We start from the raw sequence: 22,842 nt of genomic DNA on the forward strand, positions 1-22,842 counted from the left end.
TTACATCAATAGAAAATAAAAACATAAAAATAAATTATGATCTTATTTCCAAACCAATTTTCTTTGGGAAATACTGTTTTATGGCAACCATTTCATTTTCTAGATGAGAAAACTAAGGATGAAAGTGGTTAAGTGGTTTGCTAAGTTTATGTAGAGAATGAACCTAAATGAATACCTGGACATTTGATACTGCCTGATATCCTGTCTACTATACAATATTACTCTACGAATTTCACCCAAGGAGTGTCAGACACAGAAGTGTTTTGTTCCTAGAATCTGAAGGGAAGAAAATACTATACACAGCATGCTCTGGGAATCTGTTATCCAGGGTTTAACATCCTTCACAGTCCATAATTTAAGTTCTGGGAAACCCCATGAGTTTTTAAGTCCGTAAGCCTCATTTTTTCATCCAGTACCTAATGTGCAATATAAAAATTGTTGATCTTTGGAGATGAATCTACTAGGGTTGAAAATACAGCTTCACCACTTATTAGCTGTATGGCCTCTCTGAGTCTCAGTCCTTTAACCTTAAAATGGGATTAATACCTGGCACAGTTTGGGTGACATTAAATATATCTGAAGTGCCTATCTGGTAAAGGCATTCAATAAATGGGACATATTTTCATTCTGTAACATTTAAATCTGAAGATGATTTAAATAATTTCTGTGTAGTTCTGATGTTGATTACAGTCCCTTCATTGCAGAACATGATGAAATTTGTCTTGAGATTCTGCTGATACAAATTCACTATCCGGCTCCTGGATCTCTGTTGATCCTTATGAGTGTTCTGTATTGGCACATGCCATGTTCTATTCTTACACATACTTCTCATTGTTCTTATTGGATTAGTTACTTTTTCTATGAGAGCTGATAAGCGAATTACAGAAAAGTCCCAACTTCTTCAACTGTAGTTGTGACAATGTCAGATTTTCAAATAGGAAGTCTGCACCAACCCAATATTTTTGCCTCAAAAGCTATTTCTGTTCCTGTTTGCTGCTGCAGGAATCTTTGTACATATTGAAGTTGCAACTTGCTTACATTACATTACATTACATTACATTACATTACATTACATTACATTACATTACATTACATTACATTACATTACAAGCACTTATGCAGGTACACATTGGAAAATCCTTTCCTCACTCTGGCAGAAAGGAATTTTACAGACTGCCATCACTTTTGGCAGGGAGAGAATGACTTCCAAGCTGAGTGCTGCTTGAAAGAGGCATTCCTCCCTCACTTATATGACTGTATTCAGTGGTTACTGCTTGTGACACATTTTCAAATGGACCCCCCAGCGGCTGCAACTGTGATTAAAAGCTGTCTGCTCTCTGCCTCACTGGGGGTTTCCTGTTTAACCATGTCATGCACACATATATGTGGATTGTAGCTGCATCGTGGCAAATGTAAAGTGCTTTGTAAAATGAAAAAAATCAAATGAGTACTTGAATGACAAACTCCTGAATTTTCTAAGCTCAAGTCACTGAGAGACACTATTTGGAAACCTAGCCATGTAAGAGGTACATAAAAGTAATTTAAAGAAGAGCTAATGGTCAATGAAAATATACCATCTGCCAGTACATGCTTTGCACACATCAACCAGACTGAACAGCTTAAAGATTTAAGTGCACTTGAACTTAGCAGCTGCATTTTAGCTCTTCTATGTGGTTCAGAATTCAGTTTGACCATTCATAGATAAAATAAGAACAGAATATTTTTTGCTTTAACATTATCCGGATATTCACTGATACATGAATAACCATGTTTGGTTTATCATGAAGAGAGTGCGTGCCATTCTAAACACAAGTTTACCGTTAACACTACCTTAAAAAATGCTCAAATGAGCAGTGTGGACTGAGAGACTGGGAGTCTCAAAGACTCAAGTCACACCCCTTCCTTTAGATTAGAGAGATTGAGTATTCAATGTTTTGTAGAGTAAAAAGAATGTACTAAATTTAAACCTGGGCTCTTTATTTCACATGATGAGTATCCTTATCAAAACCATGTAATAAAGCAGTGTTCTCTTCCTTACCCGCTCTTCTCCACGAACTGAATCAGAAGAATCCGAACACACATTCTTTCTTAGATACAGAGGAAAGAAAGTTGGGGAAATTTTTAGAATTTTGTGTCTTCTTTCCCCTCTGCCTGCTTCCCCTTGATTTTCAGGAACTCCAAATCTTAGTGACCAAACATGGTATATGAAATGCTAATCTATCACCAGCAATTTTAGGCTGACAATACTGTGAATCGACCACATTGATTACATTGATTATATTTCAAATATTTACAATATGGTGAGACAAGCCTAATTTATTTTCTAAAGAGTTCAAGGTAGGTATCATCGTTTCAGAGGGGGGAAACAATAGAGAAATGTTTGTGGTTGCTATCTGCAATAATCTGATGCTGACAGAGAGTAGTATTTTATTTAGTAATTAACAGTATAAAGGGGAGAGGAGCTGTCATGTTGGTTCTTAAGCTGGGGAATGTGATGAAAGATGATATCTGCGATCTCATCCTTTGCACTTGTTTAGGATTGTCAGGATGAGAAATGTCAGCATTATGAAAGCTCCGCTCTGCTCTTGATATGATAAAACCCTTCAAAAGCCAGTTTTTCTCTCACCCTCGTCCCCCTCCTTTCTTGCTCTTTCTCTGCACTTGCTTTTTTATTTATCCTGTTTTGTTAGATGGCAGAAATATAATTCTTTTCTTTCTTCCTATTATAAGCCACCATTTTTGTTTTATTATATGTTTCACAACCCCTAATGCCCCACTGAAAATTACCTTGTTAAATGACAGTGTTTCAAAGCCATGAATCCTTTCCACCATTCCCTTAGAGGTTTGAAACAGTCAACAGACTGTAAAGAATAAATAATAAAAAAGTATTGATTATTTTGATGACTGTGAGATTCAATTAAGTATTAATTTTGCCCTCCAGTGGACCTATCAAGGTATTCAAAAGGGAGGATTCAGCTCAGCTAAATGTGTGCTGAGTGCTTCAGCCTTAAATAGGGAGAAAATGTGTTTACCTACAGTATTTGAAGAAGAAGTGCATTGATGCACAGAGTCCAATATTTAAGTGCTGTGCAAATTAAGCCCTGGTGACAGTGACATTGTTTTCAGTGGTATGAGTATTGACTAAAGAAGTGCATTTGATGACAGCTTAAACTATTTGTATTGATTAACATTTTCATAGATTATCATGTGTCATATCAAATTCACTTTTCAGGCATGAATACATTAAAAAAAATAACCACAGGCATACTGCAACCAATGTAATGATGGGATAAGAGAGCATGTGGCCCCACCTGCTCCTGTGCTGGTCACCTGTTTCCTGCTCAGGAACCATTTAGGCATGAACTTGGCAATAAATAGCTCCCAGATAAGCCAAAAAGGGCACTTCTTGCTTTTCTTTTCCTTCTGCATCTGGTATTTGTATCATAACAATATTATGCACCTTGGTTTGCAAATGGAATAAAAGGCTGTACTTGAAAAACATTTCTGATCCTAAAGTTCTCTCCTAATGAAGAGAAATCTGAAGATAAAGCAGATTTAAATTATTGGGGCTGAAAGTTTGCCTTTTTTTGGAGGTGATTTTTTTTTTTTCTTTAATGCTCTGGGTGTAAGATGCTGTAGGTTTCCGAATTATTGAACACAGTTTGTAAGTATTTTTCCAATTCCTTTAAAAATGTTAAAGCCAATTTTTATACATTTTGTTGTGTATTGTTTGCTTTGAAATATTCATTTGATTTGGGGTTAGCGTCTCTATCCCAAATCTGGGACCGACGAAGTCAACTTCTAAGGGTACTTATGGAATTTACATAAGAAATCGCTTTTATTCCAGTGACAGCGGTTTGTGGACTCTTTTCTCCCTATCTCTTTGCTCTGCTCTAGGGATAGGGTTTAATTGCTTGTCTCCCAGGGAGAGGGCTTCTTAAAATAGCCGGCGGTTCCTCTATAGGGTGCGCCTTTCTTTTCAGTGTGTTGCTGAAGTACAAACCCAGCACTTTCTTTTTTCTTACTGCATTAAAGACAGAACAAGGTGTAAAAACATTCCGCACAAAAGCATATCCCATAATTAAAGCTGTGTTGGTTAGGTTGTTTTCAAAGAAGTTCCCCCCCCACGCCCCTTCCGATGCCTCCTGAATCTCTCACATGCTAGTTGAGCTTTAATAGGGTGGGGAGTAATGGAGAACTCCTCGGATCTGTAATAGCTCTTCACTTGACTGCAGCCAGCAATAACAGCGGGAGCAGCCAGAGATAAGAGAGAGAGGAGAGAGGGAGAGTGTGCGTGTGGAAGAGAGAGAGAGGAGAAGGGAGAGGGAGAGAGGACACGCACACTAAAGCTGCCACTTTTTTCCTCCCCTTCACTCTTTTTCCCTATCCTAGGATCCAATGATAGCTGGACAAGTCAGTAAGCCCTTGCTGTCAGTGCGGAGTGAAATGAATGCGGAGTTGAGAGGTGAGGACAAGGCTGCTACTTCAGACAGCGAGCTGAATGAGCCCCTGCTTGCGCCTGTGGAATCAAATGACAGCGAGGACACTCCCAGCAAGCTCTTCGGTAAGTCTGTCTAGGTATTTCATTTCAGTCCTACCATGTTGTCCGGAAGAGCAATCCACACACCCACCCCTCTCTTTTTCCCCCTGTTGTTCATTCAATTTTCTTCTAAGTGCTAGAAAGAGAAGCTTCACATTTTGGAGGGGCCGAGGCACTGAAGCCCGTTCCAGCTGGCTTAGGAGAATGTCCTCCAAACTTTTCCCAACAAGGAACTTCCTCGCTGCCCATTTTGACTTGTCAAATATTGCTGGAGTCCCCAGGCTAGAAATTATTTTGAAAAAAAAAAAAAAAAGAAGATGGTAATAATAATCAGGAAATCAGTTCCATTGTGAGAATTGGTTAGCATTTATTGAATAAATATCGACTCGGTTTCGGGTTGCTTTGCAGCCTTTTGTTAAGGGGAAGAAGAGTAAAGTGTTATTATCTGGAGTCAAAAGACTGGAGAGGGGAACTGGAAAATATCAATACAAGTTATTCTATGCCAGGTAAACAAAGATGAGGGATTGTTCAAAGAAATAACAATTAGAATGAATATCTATTCTTTTAAAAGGGTGATGAGGAAAGGAAATAGGTCCTTTGCATCCCTTCCCTGGCTCTCTCCCCTTTAACAGATGTTTATAGCCTCATCCTAAGTGCCAGACAGCTCAGGACCTTTCAGGAATCTTTGTTTCATAAACAAAACAAGAACAAGCAGAGTGCTACTCCAGCAAAGACATCTGTCATTCAAACAGATGACACTCTGTAAGCCAACTCAAGCAACTGTGATCTCTAATCAGAAAGGGGAGTAGGTTGTTGAGGCGCGTGACTGAGTGATAGATGGTGATAGATGTCTCTCCTGGAGAAGCACTTTATAAGATAGAGTGGCATTCGGCTTTCAGTACAGTTGCTCCTGAAACACTTGCTTTTAATTATTTCCCAGTGTTTATATGCTTATATCACTAAATATCTATCTACCTATCTCTAGCTATCTATAATACATGCTACTTGTTTATACATACATATACTAACCTGATATGTATACATACATGATTTTATAATATTATATAATGATTACATAGGTATATATCAGGCAGATAACTGCTTGGTTTCATGTTAAAAACAGTTGTGTTTCTGAACTTAAAAAAAAATCAGTGCATAAACTGCTTTGTTAAGAAAGTCATTAATTCAGTTAAAAAAAAAAAAAAGGGCAGATAACTGCTTGGTTTCATGTTAAAAACAGTTGTGTTTCTGAACTTAAAAAAAAAGTCAGTGCATAAACTGCTTTGTTAAGAAAGTCATTAATTCAGTTAAAAAAAAAAAAAAGCTTTATTTTTATTTTTTAACCTGTAGAAGGAAAGAAGCTTTGACAGTTTGGCAACTCTAGGCCAGCTTCAACAGAGGAGATTTCCTCGGATTTCAAGCACTCAATCAAACATTATAGGGATGTTGCAGAGAAACTTTCTGTTTCAAATATTCTATTGGTAAAATACTATTTTATAGTTAAGAGTATAATAGCTATCAGTTTAAAGAAATTCTGTTATATTACTCTTTCTTCAGAAAGCAGCAATTTCACCTCTGACATAAAATTTTCATACCAAGAAATTAAGGTTTTAGCATTTTCACTCTAGAGAAATGTTTTATTGTAGTCAAAGTTTTTTCTGTGTAGGAAGAGTTATGTTCGAAAAGCTCATTTTATTTCAGGGCTTAGTGAGAGAAGTCATATAAAATTGTAAATTACAAGAAAGCAAAAGCCAAGCTCCAGATACTCTCTGATGATGAGTATCTAACACTAAGCACTCTGACTTTTCAAAAGTAATCAATTGTGTATTCAGTGTAACTGCAGGTAATGGACTATTTGTTCCTAAACTTTCCATGCATTTTTAAAAGTAAGTGTATTTTGTAGACTTTGACTTACAACCCCAACTTTTCCCCCTCAATTTCCCCCCATCGGTTTCAATAGAGGGATAATTAATTTGGTTTCTCAACATTCTTTAAAAGATTTCCCTCCATTAAAAATTGTTATGTCACGTCTTACTAACTTGCATATGTAGAGAAATAACTTTAAAAAATCCAGGAGGGTAAAAAAAATTTGAATTAAAACTTCATTGAAAATATATCTTAAATGGAATCTTTATGGCTAACCTAGGAATCATAGTTTAGTTTAGAAATCATAGTAGATTTAAGAAGGCACTTATCTTCGCTTTGGTTTTCTCAACTTCTGATTTTGTGAGAGAGAACCCAGAACAATCTACATCTTATATCTGATATTCCTTATGTATTCGCTTAATTTTATTTGGTCTATAGAGTGCTTTTCAAACACAATGTGAATATTTTCCACTTTCCAATTAGGTAACTATGATATCAATAGATGAAGAGTTTTGAAAACCTGAGAAAAAAACTGGAGACAATATAAGACAGAAAATAGGATGCACGTTGGAAGGAAAGTGCTCCTACGTGCTCTAAGATTTCCTTAGCTATTAGATCTATTATGCTCTCAGTTTTTAATATCACTGGGACTTAAGAATTCTAGTTTACATAACAAATTAAAAGTTTCCAGAATAATTCTCTTTCAGAATTTTCAGTAACTTTGGCAACACTTAGTGGATGATAACTTAATGAACCATTATTTTATTTGACATCAATATGTTTGAGATTTTTTTTTAACATATAGTGTTGGTTATACTCTTCACTTATAATGAAGAATTATATTCTTTCTGAATAATTGAGAGCATCCAGGTTTATCTCTAAATAATGATTTTCTAACATATTCTCTTACACCATTATTCCTATAATATCTGCACTGAATTACTGAAAACTGTGTTTCTATAATGAAAGAAGCAGATTAAAACAAATCGTGTGCATCTTGATATGTTTACTTCCGTGGAGATACATTAAGCAATACCAGGAAATAAGAGGAGCTCAGTGTTCTACTGTACCTGAAATTTCAGTATAAAGGAATTTCTTTGGAGCTTATTCCTTCTTCTGTGTCTTGTTCAAATTAGCAGTCCAGAGGATAAGTCTGTTTCTCTCACAGTATGGCACCCTCAGCACAAAACTGCAGGAGAATGGCTAATACTGATGCCCTCTATGGATAAACAAAGGAAATTCCAGGAACCATTGGGCCTTTTATGCCTCCCCTTAAATTGCACCTCTGCACTTACAGCATCCAAAGGGAAACATACTGTGCAGAATGTTTCAGTACTCTGAGCATCTCAGAATACCAGAAGGAGAAACCAGAAGCCATATGCCAGCTTAAGTAGAAAGTTCAGAAAAGCGCCCTTGTGTTTTATAGAGTAATTACAGCAGAGGTAACGTTTTGCTTAACTTGAACAGCCATGGAAACTAAAGTACACTTAGGAGAGATGACTCCACATTTCATTGAGAAACATATGGTTAGGTAGTTCTCTGTGATATCATTAAGTGGTGTATTATTTACTCCTGTAAAGCCTGTAGAGTAACTATCTCTTTTTTTCAGTTCCTGGTTGTATTATGCTAAGCTCTGAGCTGTAGGAGACAGTTTGGAGAACAAATTTGCATGTCAGGGGGTGTTGTTAGAGCATCTGGATCTGTGTCTCACTGTGTTTCACCTGTGTGATCAAATGAGTGATGCCACACAGAGACAGTCATTTAGTATTGACTAGTAATGTACATATTCAAAACCATTCTCAGAACTGGACTTTGATAAACAATCTCAATGGAAGAGGTTGTTCTTTTTCTCTAGTGAATTTATAGCGCTTGTGTCAATGTGATGCTTCATTTTTAGTTATGTCTATCAAGAATTCAGTATTCCACATTCAGTCAAGTTGGATGCTAAAATTCAAATGGTAGCATCAAAAACTTGGTCAGGAAAATGGCCACAGACAGGATAAAAGTAATATATATCCCTAGAAAAATATCTGTACTAAAGTTTGCCCATGTAGTCTCAGCCGAAGAAGTGAGACCACATAAAACATGCCCTAAATATTTTCTTCCACATATATATATATACATATATATATATATGAAATTTAAAAGATGATTTATTAACAGTTTTCATCCTAGGAATATTTTTATTGTTTCAAGTTTAACCTCATGATTGCTTTTCTTAAAGTCTCAACTACCTTGGGCGGCTGGGTTGGTCTCTGTGCTTTGCTTTTCAGTTGTACCACACTGTACATGAATTGTGGCACATAGTTCTAAAGCCTTGAGCTGAGATGTAAACAGAACACTATTTATAAACATTGTACCTGAAATAAAAATTGGTGGTTGGTTTTCTCTTATGATATTGTGTTTTTCTACGCTAAAAGAAATTGCATGCAATGATACTTGTAAGAGTGGGTATTTTCAATGTCATTTATCTATGAACTATTGGAAAAGGGTTGAAAGTTGGGTCACTGATTCTTCCTTACTAGAAAATGTACTATCTATAGCATTATTTTTTTTCTTTTCCTTTCTGTTATCTTTCTCATAGAAACATGCATTATAAGATTTTTTTTTTTAAATTGCCATCCAGTTTGACTTGATTAGAATTTATGGCAGTAGAGTCGTTTTCAATGACAAAAGGATAAAGGACTAAATTGTCTGTCACCCCTTGAAACAGTGGTCTCTTCAGGTCAGGGTGGAGGTCATTGGTATGGCATTATGGGGATTGCACTTTATGTGATGCTGTTTCTTGCTGTGCATAAATGGAGCCTTCATTATGGCATCACTGTCTTTATTACTTTATTTAAATGTCTCTCTCAAGGTTTCAGTGCCTTGGGTATTTGTAATATTCTGATAAAATACGCTAGGGCCAGTAATCACGATATAGGGCTTAAGCCCAATAGGGACTTAGCTGGGAAGTGATGAGGAAAATTCCCTAGAGAAATATATTTATTTAAAATACTCATCATGCTTCCATATTTTTAAAAGTTTCAATATTACATCAATTCAAAATTCATACTATTGTTCACTGAAGAAAGTGTTTTGCTAGGAAAATATTAAAACAGGATTTTTTTGATTAACTAAATAATTCGAGTAATGGATTCTATGCAAAACAGTTATTTAAAAGAAACCAGTAGAAACTTGTATTTGTGTAAGTAAATGGGCTGCATGAGAAGGTATTTGTCAAAAATCAGTTGTGGTTTGATGGCCAAATAAGCCCTTGTGCTGCTGTCTGACTGCTTAGGGGAAAATGCATGTTTAGATACATTTCTTAACATTTAAGAAAATCTAATGCACTGAGGTATTTCTTTAAAAAAACTCAGTGAGAGTCTGTGTGTTTAAACAAATTAAGTTGAGTGTTTTTTTTTTTTTTTATCCCAGAAACCATTGTAATACTACACTGATAAATAAATCCACTTTAAATAGCAGGTGTAAGCTTTGAAATAAAAATAACTTCATGTAAAATGGCAGTGGCGTTCAAACTTTTCACCATATTTGTTCGTTGAGCTATGCTCATTTCTAAGTGGCATTTTAATGGAGGACAATGCACAATCTGAGACATAAGATTTAGTGGGGACCTTTTTCGTGCCTTCCTTTTCTGTCTCTTTGCCATGCCTGGAGTGCTCAAGTCAGACCTCTGTATAAAAAAGAAAGTTCAATATTGCAGTGTCTGCGGATGCTACCACACGGTAACACATTAGCAAATCCAAATGCTGATACAGTTTTACATTTTTTCTCTTATTTTTAGTGCTATGATTCTTATTTTGTTTTTGTTGTTAATGGTGCCAAAGAACTAGAAATAAGATAAAGTATTATAAATTACATTAATCTGTACCATCATTCATTAAAATGACTCCGTATTAGTCTTTTTAATGTCTTGGGTATTTCTGACTTAAAGGTTACATGACGTTATAGTGTTTTTGTAGTTCGTCCAGCTCACTTTATGCCATAATTAATAAATAGAGGGACATTCCAGGTTCCAGCTCCCAAGGCTCAGCCCTTAAGTAGATTGCCTTCTTTCTTAATTACCTGATTTAATTTAGAGTTAGCAATATTCTTCCCAAGAACTGACCAAATAAAATTTTTTTTCATTTCAAAAATGAGACGTAAGTGTCTGTTGGAAGTGGACCTTGCTTGTTATTAGACAGTGAACAAGTAATTTGTGAGAGAACTGGTACTTTCTTTGATTGGCGACCTTGCTGGTTTATGTTTGGAGATTAATAATACATCAGACATTCACACATTAAAAAGAAAGTAGATATGAAGGAAGAAGGGTGGATGGAGGTGCAGTTCCGCTGCTGGGCTGCTGCTGATTATTCAGGCCTTCCCCGGAACGGAGACTGTTGGAGGAGCAGTCACATTTGCCCAAATACGCACCTGGCTCCACTTAACATGTTTCTTGATTTTCTTATGCTAAAGAAAAAGATAGCAAAGTGTTTATACCAATCTGGCACCCCGTCAGGCGGCAATCTGTGTAAAGTTTCCTGCTGTCAGGTTAATAAATTTTTAAAAAATATCCAAAGGCAGAGGTAGCTGGAGAAAGCTCATAGTAACAGCTGCCATTCTCCAGCGAATGGGTTTGTCTTTAATATCCAGAATGGCTCTGGATTTTTCTTGTTTACTGTCTTCCTAGATTCTATACTTTGCTGGTGTTTTTGTCCAGTTTTCCTTTTATTAATGCCATCTCTGTCTTATTTTTTAAATGTTTATTATTTTAAATTTCAAGTGTCTTTTTTTTAGAGGGAAATAAATGAGCATACTTTGTTTCAATATAGTATTTTACAGCTGCATATATACCTTATGCTATGAGCCTGGATGAGGTTCTAAATCTGTCAACATTAGACTTTTGGGGGGAATATCTTTAAGTAATATTTACATTAAAATTCATAAAAAAGTATTTGGGCTTTGGCAATATGGGGTCCTCTGATGTCTGTCATGTTGAGCTGACTCAATTTTTTAAATGTAAACTTCCACCTTCTGATTCTCAAAGTCAGCATTCATAAAAATATGAAACAAGTGCAGACTAGTTTGGTAACATCTCTTTATGATGTGACACTATTGTGAGCTATCAAAAATGGACTAAGCTTTTCAATGTGAACATAGGTCAGAAAGAATAGCGCTGAATCTGTTTTGGTTGAAGAAAGTTTGTCATTCTCAGAGAAATGGAAATTAACTTTTTCTGTAAGTATTGAGAGATCATTTTTAGAAGCTGCCTCACCAAGATGCATAGTTCCTGACATCTTTTTTGATAGTTAGCTGCTACTTTGGAAAAAAATCGTAGTATATTATATGAATGTCTATATTTTATTTGAAAATTTGAAAGAAAATTTATGCTCAAACTTCTCTTACAATCTTTCCTTTTAAAGCACTTTTGAGGTCCTATATATGGCAAGAATATACTGTTTTTTTAATTAAAAAATTAGCAACCTGAAACAACATAACTAATATAGTCTCTGTCACTTTCATTTAGAGGACTACACTGTCATAAAAACTATTTGAAAAAATGAGGAAAATTAATAGATTATAATTAGAGAAACTAAGTAATATCATTATCCGTAAACAAATTACTTAAGTTTCGCTCTACTAAAGACCATTTAAAAGTGAGATTCTATAATAAAATCTTCATTTATTAAGATGTTTAAAAATATTCTTAGTAAATAACTAAGATAAAACCTGTTAATTCAGCCTGAGAATGAGGTAGAATATTAAGGTATTTTTAGGACACTTATAATGTACAGATGATAGCCAACATAAAACCATTTAACAATTTAGTGAATGTGTTTTTCCTGCTCTATAGTATTTGGTATTAATTAGCAGTTCCCTTAGTATTTTATCTTTTTCTGTAAAGTAATCAATGTTTTCTAGATTGATGTACTTTCTAAATATCTTGTTTTACTTTAATTTCATCTTGTTAATGAAGAAAAAAACTCCTTCCAATTGTTATAAAAGTGTGTGAAGCCAAGAATCACATCTTTAAAGATTAATATTAATACAGTATAACATTGTACATTTTCCATTTTCTTATCAGTATCATACTTTATTTTTGCTTTGTTTCCCTGCGTTTTTGTTCTTAGGCACTGTAAATGCACAGTGAGTAAATGAGCTGCTTCCCATGTAAAACATGTGTGTGTGTCGACGGTGTGTTCTCCACACTTTTCCTCATGTTCACATGAGACTTCAAATTGTCTTACTGAGTTTTTAGTATGTATGTATTTTCTTTATCATAAAATTAATAAAAGCTAGTTTATAATAAGCTTTATTTTTGTTCATGCTATCCATACATCATTTAATGTACTTCTCCTATATTTATGTATAGTATTGAAAATAAGTTTCCAGACAAGCTTATCAAAATTAATAGTTTGCCAATAAAGAACAACTAATTATATTACACTATTGCTTCAGGCATAGTTGGGCTATATTCTAAGTTCCAGTGTCTTCTTTGAAGCTGCTATTCACTGAGCAGAGGAGACAATAGGATTTCTCAGAAATTTATGCAGTTTAATTCAGTAAAGAAATTTGGAGGTTTCTGCACGATTTGATTTATAGGAAAAAAATATTTATATAACTTGCCCTAGCTAGGGAAGAATCTTGGAATCTCAATATTGGGAACCTAAATATTTGTCTATTTGTGAGATATACATATAGGATAAACATCTTTTTCTTTCTTTTTTTTTTTTTTTTAGATAAAAGTCATTTGTTTAATAGTTATTAAGCATGATTTTTGTTACCCATTCTTGTAAGGATTCTATGTGCCTAAATATACATTTACATGTACACATAGCAAGACAGATTCACAATAAAGAAATCACATTTTAATTACATGCTATTAAAATAGTGTGGTGTTATTCTCTTTTTGCAGTTCTTTATGACCACATATGTGGTGATACTAATATGGCAAGATTTATTTTTATAAATTAATGGTTTGGGGTTACTTATTGCATGAGAGAATCATCACTGTTGAAGTTGAAAGAGGTCGAAAAAGCATGAAAAATTATTAATACAGTGTGAATTTTTACCAATAGAGGCTAGAAGAGAATAAAAAATCAAATGGAAAAACACATTACCCTGTATTTAGGAATGTATAGATGTGCAAGTGGTGGGGAGAGGGTGAAATGCCTTTTTCCAAACCTGCATATTTTTCCTTTAATATATCTAATTTTATTTAGCAAAATATTGTAAAATAGAAACATGTCCAAAAGGAAGCATACAATCTGCAAAAGGAGAAACATGAAAAAAATATTGAATAAAGCTAACATTTAATAGATTCAATTATATTCATGTAGTACACTGTAATCTGTGCCAGGATAAATATTCAGAACAGGGCTCATCTGGATTATGTGGGAAACCTTTCACAAACTTTTGGAAAGAAACACACATCATTGTTTTAGGTGTTGATTGGCTCATCTTTTTCTGGTTCCTAAGATTAAGGCAGGTTTTACTCTTAAGAGTTATCTAAGAAATTATTCAAATTTTCAGGAATACTGGTCTATATCTTTGCTTTTTAGAATCTTTACTTCTTCCATTAGATTCCATGTTTATAGTAATTTCCTAACAATCTAATCAGAATCTGCAAGCAATCAGAAAAGTTATAAATTAAGCATCATGCTTTTAAAGGGATTAATGTCAATAGATGCCTGCTTAAAAACAAAAACAAAAACAAAACAAAAACAAAAACAGAACTGGTCAGATTACAGACTGCTGATTGCACTGAGATAGTTGCACTAGCCTGGAATGGCAGCCACTCGTCTTGTCATCTGTTGTGTATCAATATGTTTTTATAATGATACAATAACCTGAAACCTGTAACAGTTTATGGTCCTTTGGAGAATTCTTATGGATTCTTAGAGTGACGGAGGTCTGAGAAAAGATCTTGAAAGCTTTTACAAAATCTTGGCTGGGTGACAGAAAATGGGCATGGCTGTGATTTAGCTGCTAAGGAATTCTATTGACTGGAAACATCATTAAACCTTAAGTTAAAACAAAAACTACAAAACAAATGATAGATACAAAGAGTGGTAGATACCCAAAAGGACAGCAGAAATTAAAAAGTGCTGAAGGGTCTGAGATAAGAGGCAAAATTCAGCAAGCCCGACATTGCTCTTGATAGCCAACTTAGAAATGGCATTTTTTAAAAATATTGTTCTGAATATTGCAATGCGCATTAGAAATCTGTATTAGTGCATTTCTTTTGTGAAATCTATGAGACTTGGTTGTTGCTTTTTCATTTTCCCTGGCTATTTTTAGTCAATGATAAATAAAGAACTTAAATTTTGAATCTGGCACCAGTGAAATACAAAACCAGAAATAGCAGAAAATAACCACGACTAGTAACTCTGTATCAGTATATGCACGTAGACCTCAGTCTTCTTAAAATTGTAATAGTGCTAATTTCTATGGGCTTTTTAAAATATACTTCCACATGAGCTCTCAAAAACCATAAAAGTGTGGCATGTAAAGTAAATTGTTTGTCACTTGCCGACGACCTGCCATATTTATTGTCAGGAGAAATGGACATTAGTTGGAAAAGCAGTTGTTAAAGGCCAAACAATTTTTAAAGATGGCAAAGATGTGCGAGGGTTTTCCTTTTTCTAACAATGAGCCACCCCTTCAGACATCAAAAGACAAGATAATAAGACACTTCAAGCACAATTCAAGATTATATTCAACATCTAAAGGCTCATCTCTTGTCAGTTTGCATTTACTCTCCTAGGGATGTGATGCTTCTATCATCTTTCTGTCAAGAGGAGTCTGGCAGAAGAGGCTAGGGCTCTTATTTCACACACTTAAGGTTTTTTTTATCAAATAGCCCACACTCGTTCTGATTCAGCCAAAATGGGAAGATAATTTGAAGAAGGTCATGCACAAGCACAAAAATCTCATATTGATTTGTGTGATTAGAAGGCATTAAAATTACACGTTTATGTTAGTTGCTGAGATGTTTTGTCAGTTTATTTGGTAATACACTTTTGCAGCCTAGAAAAAAGATGACTTAAAATTTAAAAATACATGGCTGAAAATCTAAACTGTTTCCTTTAATATGACCATATTTGAACATTTAACAAGTGAATATAAAAATAATTTAATACTTTTAGTTTAATAATATTTGAAATTAGCTTATATAAATACTTCATGCAATGTAAAGGCAAATGGCACAATTGTACCTATCAGAGGAAAGAAATACATACGTGAAATCATTTTTGAATACTTTAAAAATTGATTTTATATATTTACTATATAGATAAAAGGTGATGACATTTTCAATATAAATGTAGTTATAAGGGTACTTTATAATAGCTATCAAATTTTTAACATTTTACACTTTTTGAAATTACAATGTCATTATATTTGTCATTTTATGGCATATTTAGTATGTATGCCCTTTTGCAGAGAGGGTACTAAAGAATAAATAAAGGTATTATTAATTATTATTATTATTCTCTGTCAAAATTCATCACATTTCCTCCTTTGCATTCTGATAGTCACAAAGCCATACAAAGAAACATTCTCTTTTTTTTGGAGAAGACACACCTATAGAAGTTAAAAGAACCAGCTTTCCCTCTCAAAATAAAACAACTGATGAAAACTAAAACCATGATCTCCTCGGATCATTTCTATATTGTATCTTTGAAATTACTTTTCCTAGGAATTTTTATCAACTCTGTGTGTTTCCATTTCTTATATTTCTCCTCTTTGCTGTGAATCATTTTGAAACTGACTTTCTTATTTCTGTACCCTTTCACCTATAAAACAGAAAGGAGTTGTACGTATATACAATGGAACTGCAGCACAGTATAATAAAAAAGAAACCCAAAATTTGTCCTGTTTTATATGTAGGTCTTTTCTATACTATACAGTTTATGCGTTTCACATTTAACAATGAAGTCATCTACTCAGCAAATAGTCATCTACTCTGTGGCAGGTGCTGTGCTGGTTCTGGAGACTTGGTGGAGAATACACCAGACAGAATCAGTCACCTCATTGAGCTTGCCCACTATACTGGATGCCAAAGATGCAAAATGAACAAGGCACTGTCGCCCCACCCTCAAATAGCCTACAACCAATATTACATATTGACATTCTATTTACTTGCTTCATTATTTTCTGTGACTCTTCAGAAAATCTTAATTTCCAAACTCATGCATTTCAGAAGTTGTTTATTGGTCAGAAGCCTAAATATTTGAGAAAAACCATTACTCCCAAAAAGTGAGAAAGAAGAAAGAATTATTAAGTGATTCAGGACAAATTACATTCACAATGTTTTCATCATGGAGTTTGGTGCTTATTGCTGCAAAACACAAATGCAATTCTTTAGCAATTGTTTCTTAGTCATGACTGAAAGAAGAATAAACTTTTCCTCCCTGTCTCTACTGTCTCCATTCTTCTTCCAAAATTCATGTTTGCTTATTTTGTAATATAATGTAGTGAGTCAAGGCTCTGGAGTCAGGCTGTTTTTCGTTAGCTGGTTGGTCAAGTACACACAGGTTCAAGCCTCATCTTCCCCATCTCTAAATAGAGGTATCAATGGCACTTAACTCATAGGGCAGGGTGGAGGTTGTAAGGAGGTGACACGTATAGAGCCCTATTGAATGCCTGGAATATAACTAGCTCCGAATGAATGAATACCAGCTGTTCCACACTTTATTAAGAGTTGGAAGCGAACTTTCCTTTTTTAGAAGGAATTTGATTACTTTTTAGCAATGGATATCAGAAAAGCAACAACAAAAACTGAAGCCTTCAAAAGTAACCATGTTCCTTCCTAAGGAAGTATCAGTCCCCAGGGCTTCCTTAGTGAAAGAAGTTCTGGGGAATTTTTTCTCCTGATGACAACACTCCTTCCTTCTTGAGGTAATTAGATACTGCTTTCTCTGAAAGTCCATTCAGGAAAGGATTCAGACTTATAAACAGATGGCAAGCAGTTTCTAGAGGAGACAGTAATTCACAATCATCATCTTGGAGAGTATATAGGCAGGGTAGTAAGCAAGGACAGAAGGGGGCAAGTTTACATCTTACTCTCTAAATTTAAAATATTGGAATTTCAAATCACTGAGATTTAGGGATTTGAAAAATGATTTTGGTGTTAATAAACAATATGAAACCAGATGTCTGTGGACAAGAGCAAACGCTTCTTTAACTTGTAGTTCAGTTAGATACCCTGGTGGCAGCCTGACTTTAGGCCATGTTTCTCCTAGGTGTGTTAGCTACCTCTTTCAAGGGAATTTGCCAGCTCTCAGGCCAAGTGCTTATTTCTTTCTGCCTTGACTTCATTATTGCCAAAACTAAGAACATAGCATTTGCTTTCAATTAAATGCTCAGAGATCTTTCGGAGAATGCTTTTGTTACCAAATCAAGATGAACTACACAAAATTCTAGAGCAAGAGAAACATCCCATTGAAGTCACATGAAGATAGAGGAAGAATTGCACAGCAGGATTGTAATCAGGGTTCAAATCACTGTACTTGACTTACACAGAGGGATATTTGAACATGAGAGTTCAAGTAACAATTTGATAGGGTGTTGAAGATTATGGAAAGGAAGGCAAGTAAGGTGCCTGCATATTGGGGTGTTTATTTCTTTTGAGGAGGTGTTTATTAAATGTGAATTCCTTTCTCTCACTTCTCAGAGCAATAGTGTGTCTTTCTCAGGTCTTAGAAATGACCCTGTAAGGAGTGTGGATCAGATATTAATGATCAGATGAAGGAGGAGTTTTGTATGATAAGATCTGTTTTCCTAATCTAAGATTCTCCAAAAAAGCCAAAACTCAGGCTAGATATAGAGAGAATTATCTCTGCTACAGAAGTAAAGAGAGTTTGATTAGGTCATGGGTCTCCTCTGTCCCAGTGGGGAGCCCTTTTCTGCCTCCAAAGAAAAGCTCTTCTCTCTAAGGGTTAGTTTTGTATTACGGACTGGAGCATGGCTGCAACTAGAAATCCATTGTGTCTTCCTTTTTGAGGGGGATTTTTATAGCCAATGTTTAATTGATATTTTCTAATCTTTAAGAATAAGCCCTTCATATTAAAAAAAAATGAATAAAAAATAAGATAACCCCCCAAAAATCTTTCAGTGCAACACTGCTAAGAATTGAATATGACGTGAACATTTAAATGGGTTAAATTGACATTTGAAGCCATTTTTAGGGAAAATACATTACCTTTATTAAGGACTAAGGAAAATATGTTACCTTTATCTGCAGACTAAGCTAATAGTGTTTTTTTGTTTTGTTTTGTTTTTTTAAACAGCACCTTGCCTGAATATGACTTTAAATTAATATATTGAAAAAATATATTTGAACCCTTATTCGATTACTTTAATTACACCATTAAACCATTTCATTTAAATTAAAAAATACATTTAAGAGTTGAAATTTAGCGATTTTGGTTGAGATTACTAAAACCTACTTCCTTTTATAGAAACGAAAATAGTCACGATCACTAAAAAAGCATCTTTGTGTTGTTGTTGTTGTTATTACCATAGCGATCCAACATGTTTCAAATTACATGTTTATTCATGCCCCATTCACATTTATTCAGAAATTATTGACACTCCTAAAACCATTTATTCAACATGTGTAGGTTGATGTCGACAGATATATGGTGATATTGAAAAGTATTAAATCATGCTTTCAGATTGAATTAATGTACATGTTAGTGTTTATTTTATGAACAGACAAACTCTCTTTGAAGCCAGTGGCAATGACCATACCCTATGAATAATGTGTCTTTTGACAGTTTGGGCTTTCTTCACTGAGTGTGTAGGATGTTTTGTCCTTTAGGTACCTCAGCTTTTGTTGCTGTTTCCTGTGTCATTTTGTCAATGGGAAACTAAACAGATCTGTCTCCACTTGGCTGTGCCACTAGTAGTGTCACCATGGAAAGGCTAATGTTGGGAAAACTAATATAAGATTGGACTCTATTAAGGGATTTATATTGCACAGAGGGAAGAAAAGCCACCTCTTCATACTATGCTAAGGATTGAGTACAAGTTTATTTACTGAGCCTCTCATACAGCTTTGATGTACCTCTCCCACACCACTCCCTTCTAGCTACCACCCTGAAGATACTTTCATTAAGCACTGCACTCTACAGCTGAATCCTCCAATTTTTCATATTTTTATAAAAGTTAAGTTGCATTCGTAACCTTTCCTGACTAAAAGTCAGTACTTAGTCAGTGCTTCTTCTAGGTAAGATTGTTTAAAACAGATTTCCCTGTTTTTATGCTTCCTGGTGGTTCAAAAATCCTCAAAATCTTCGAGACTTTAACCCCTGGGAATTTGTAGCATACCTTCTCCATTTAAATATTAAAATAGGCTTGCTAACTATTAAGTACTGTTTGAGGTGATTTGCCCCCATGAAAATGGCAGTACTTTCATACCATTCTTATGAAGGTCACCTTGGTTCTTGGTCTTCTGATCCTTCAGAAATTCATTTTTTTCCTATCAGATATCAGCCTTTTAGAGAAAAAAATCTATACAATCTATATAGCAGTACGCTGTTAGCTAATATTGCTTCGCTTCAATTAGGTTAAAGGGCCAGGTGCAAATAACTATTTCATATCTTTATGTGTTCTCTAAGTTTCTTATAATGAACTCATTGAGGGGTTAATTTATTCAGAAACACTTATTTCATGTGTCCAGTCTGCTGCCACCCCACTTTTTTGTGGTTAAAATATTTAGGCTAAGGTTCTTGATTCCTCACATTACAGTGAATCTTGCCTTCCCTTGCTTTTCAACTATTCTATCATTTTTAACCTCTTTTACAGCCTTTCCCAGTGTTTACCTAATATTACAATGACTTGTGCATTTGTCTGCCTCCCTTGCTGGGTAGCAAGCCCCTAGAGGACAGATGATAGATCTCACATATATTAAGTGCCAAATAAATGTTTTTTGAATTGAACTGCTTCTGGATTGGGTGTTTCTGGATATCATCCACACTTGGTAAATACTCTCTGAATGTTAAGTGGAAATAGACTCTACCCATAGGCATCTATTCTTCAACTAATGTAAGAATGTGTGTATGTGTGTGTGTGTCAGCAAAAATAAATAACAAAACAAAGGTAAAGAAGTGTTTATTCACATATTCAACAAATATTTATTGAAAAACTTTTGCTATTGTACTGGGTGTTGAGAATACAGTGATGAATTAAACAGAATTGGTCCCTGTTTTCATAGAGTTTACAGATGGTAGGGAACTCAAATATTAAGCAATGAATATCCAGAAATTTAATAATTTACCATTGTGAGACATGCTCTGCAAGAGAAGTACTGGGTGCTATAGGAATGAATAATAGAGAGATGTGACTTAGTTTATAGAATCGGGTGTTATGGTAAACACTGAGTTGGCAATATGTAGTTATTACCTTGGTAAATTACTCCTCTCCAATTGGATATAGTTTTGATGAAACTGTCAGACAAGATGTTCAATCTTTGCCCCAAAGTTCAATATGTACCCCGAAATAGATAATCAGGTGCTCTCTCCTGGGAAGATAATTCTTAAACTGAGTGATCCAAGGACTGAAAAACAGCTAGAGAGTGTCTAGATGGTGATGACCAGAGATACTGCCAGTAGCTTTTACCACCTTGATTCCTAGAAGAGTCTTGGTTACTTTCTTTTCAGAGATCTCACAGCAAATTTTTTTCTCTCTTTTTCTGCACAAGTAAGCCGAGTAAGTTCATGTTACCTGCAACTTTATAACCCTTGTACTGGATGCTCATGATCTCCAGAGCTGCATTTAGACAAGACATTTTTCTAAAATTGATATCTAAAAGTTAGAACAGAGGCAGCATTACAGGTTGGGCAAACAGCAGGGGCAAAGGAACAGAGTAAGAGAGTTGTGTTTAGCTACAACTTTCTCTGACAGGAAATAAAGAATTAGGCCTTCCTGGCAGAAAAAAGGGTAGGGCCAGGTGGAGTGCTAGTTGTAAATACTGAAATCTGCCTTCTGAATTAGCAAAATTGGAGAAACTACATAGGCTAACATTCTACAGCTTCTTCTGATTCTTGCTACCTAGTCTTGGACCCACCCAGAGCACCCACCACCAGCCCTAAATGCCTATTACTAAAATATTCTTTAAAGTACCACTGATTCTTAAAGTACAATCACTCTAGTTATAATTATATGGTTGTTTCCACTATCTATTGCCACATTATAACCAATCCCAAACTTAGTGACTTAAATAATGACAACATTTATTTTGCTCACAAATCTTCAATTTGGGGAGGGGTTGGTAGAAACAGTGCATTTTTCTTACACTTGGTTTCAAATGAGGCAGTTCAGTTCAAAGCCTGAGGCTTAGAATCATCTGAAAGCTTGCTTTTTCATATGTCTGGTGGTTGATTCTGACTGTTGGCTGGGATTTTATCTGGAGTTGTTGACCAGCATACCTACATGTGCTCCTTCGTGTGAGCTGGGCTTGCTCACAATTTGGTGGCTGGGCCCAAGGGCGAGGGGTCGAGGAGAGCCAGGTAAAATCTAGCTTTCATAAACTAGAGTTTTCTAACTTGTCCTTGGATGTCAACAGCATCACTTCCACCACTTTCTATTTATTAGAATCAAGTCATTAAGGTTGTCTCACATTCAAAAAGAGGAGAATTAAACTCTATTTTTTGATGAGAAGACTGTTGAAAAATTTTGTGGAAAATTATAGAACCACCACAAAGGCAATATTACTTCTACACATCTATTCCTTTTCTCCCTGATAAATTAAAATAAGTAAATTCATTTTGGAGGCAGTATCCTCTTACTAGTAAAATACATTCCTAATGAATCAGAAGATCTTATTTGGGACAAAATTAAATGGGAGATGACTTATATACCTTATAATGAGCATAGTTCAGTATCTTCTAGATATTTATATGTTTAGTTCCACTGAAAGTTACTTTTTTTTATCATTTTCATTTTCTCATTGAGATTAAGAAGTTTAGTTTAGGTTTTGGAAACTGGGTTGTCACTCTATAAACATAAAAAAAAATAAAGGAAGTCTCAGGGTGTTAGGGGCAGATGGAAGATAGAATCTGGAAGTTTACTATGTCTACGCTTATGACAGACCATTGGTTATAGCAAATGAAAATAGATTTCCCAAACCTAACATATTAAGTTCAATACATTTCTCTGTGGTAATAACAGACAGAAATTTCAGTTATAATAAACCATCCTGAGCCTTTATGTCCACCACTAGACGTTCTAAAGACGAATGAGTTGGTAAAAGAAAGTTGGTATGTTTGAAGGCATTTCACATAAATTATTGTTATTTATAAGAAAATCATCTGTACCACAATTTTCTAAAAATATCTTTAAATTAAATAAATTCTAAATTTGAGGATTTTATGTCAAAATGTTTTTTCTGGTTATAACTAGGATATTCCTCTTTCGAGCATCTTGAATTCTTATAAAAATTAATTCTACAT

The 22,842-nt window shown here is 34.8% G+C and overlaps 1 protein-coding gene across 2 annotated transcripts in view; it reads left to right on the forward strand.

The window, feature by feature from the left end:
• The window catches only part of POU6F2 (POU class 6 homeobox 2), a 455,705-nt gene that overhangs the window by 105,403 nt on the left and 327,460 nt on the right, over positions 1 to 22,842 (forward strand). For both annotated transcript variants that reach the window (XM_006925339.1, XM_006925340.1), the window contains exon 3: positions 4,393 to 4,564. In XM_006925339.1, the coding sequence (XP_006925401.1) occupies positions 4,393 to 4,564 (172 nt within the window). The remainder of the gene's footprint in view (positions 1 to 4,392; positions 4,565 to 22,842) is intronic.

The sequence above is a fragment of the Pteropus alecto genome, unplaced genomic scaffold (assembly GCF_000325575.1).
Source record: "Pteropus alecto unplaced genomic scaffold, ASM32557v1 scaffold109, whole genome shotgun sequence".
NCBI lineage: Eukaryota > Metazoa > Chordata > Mammalia > Chiroptera > Pteropodidae > Pteropus > Pteropus alecto.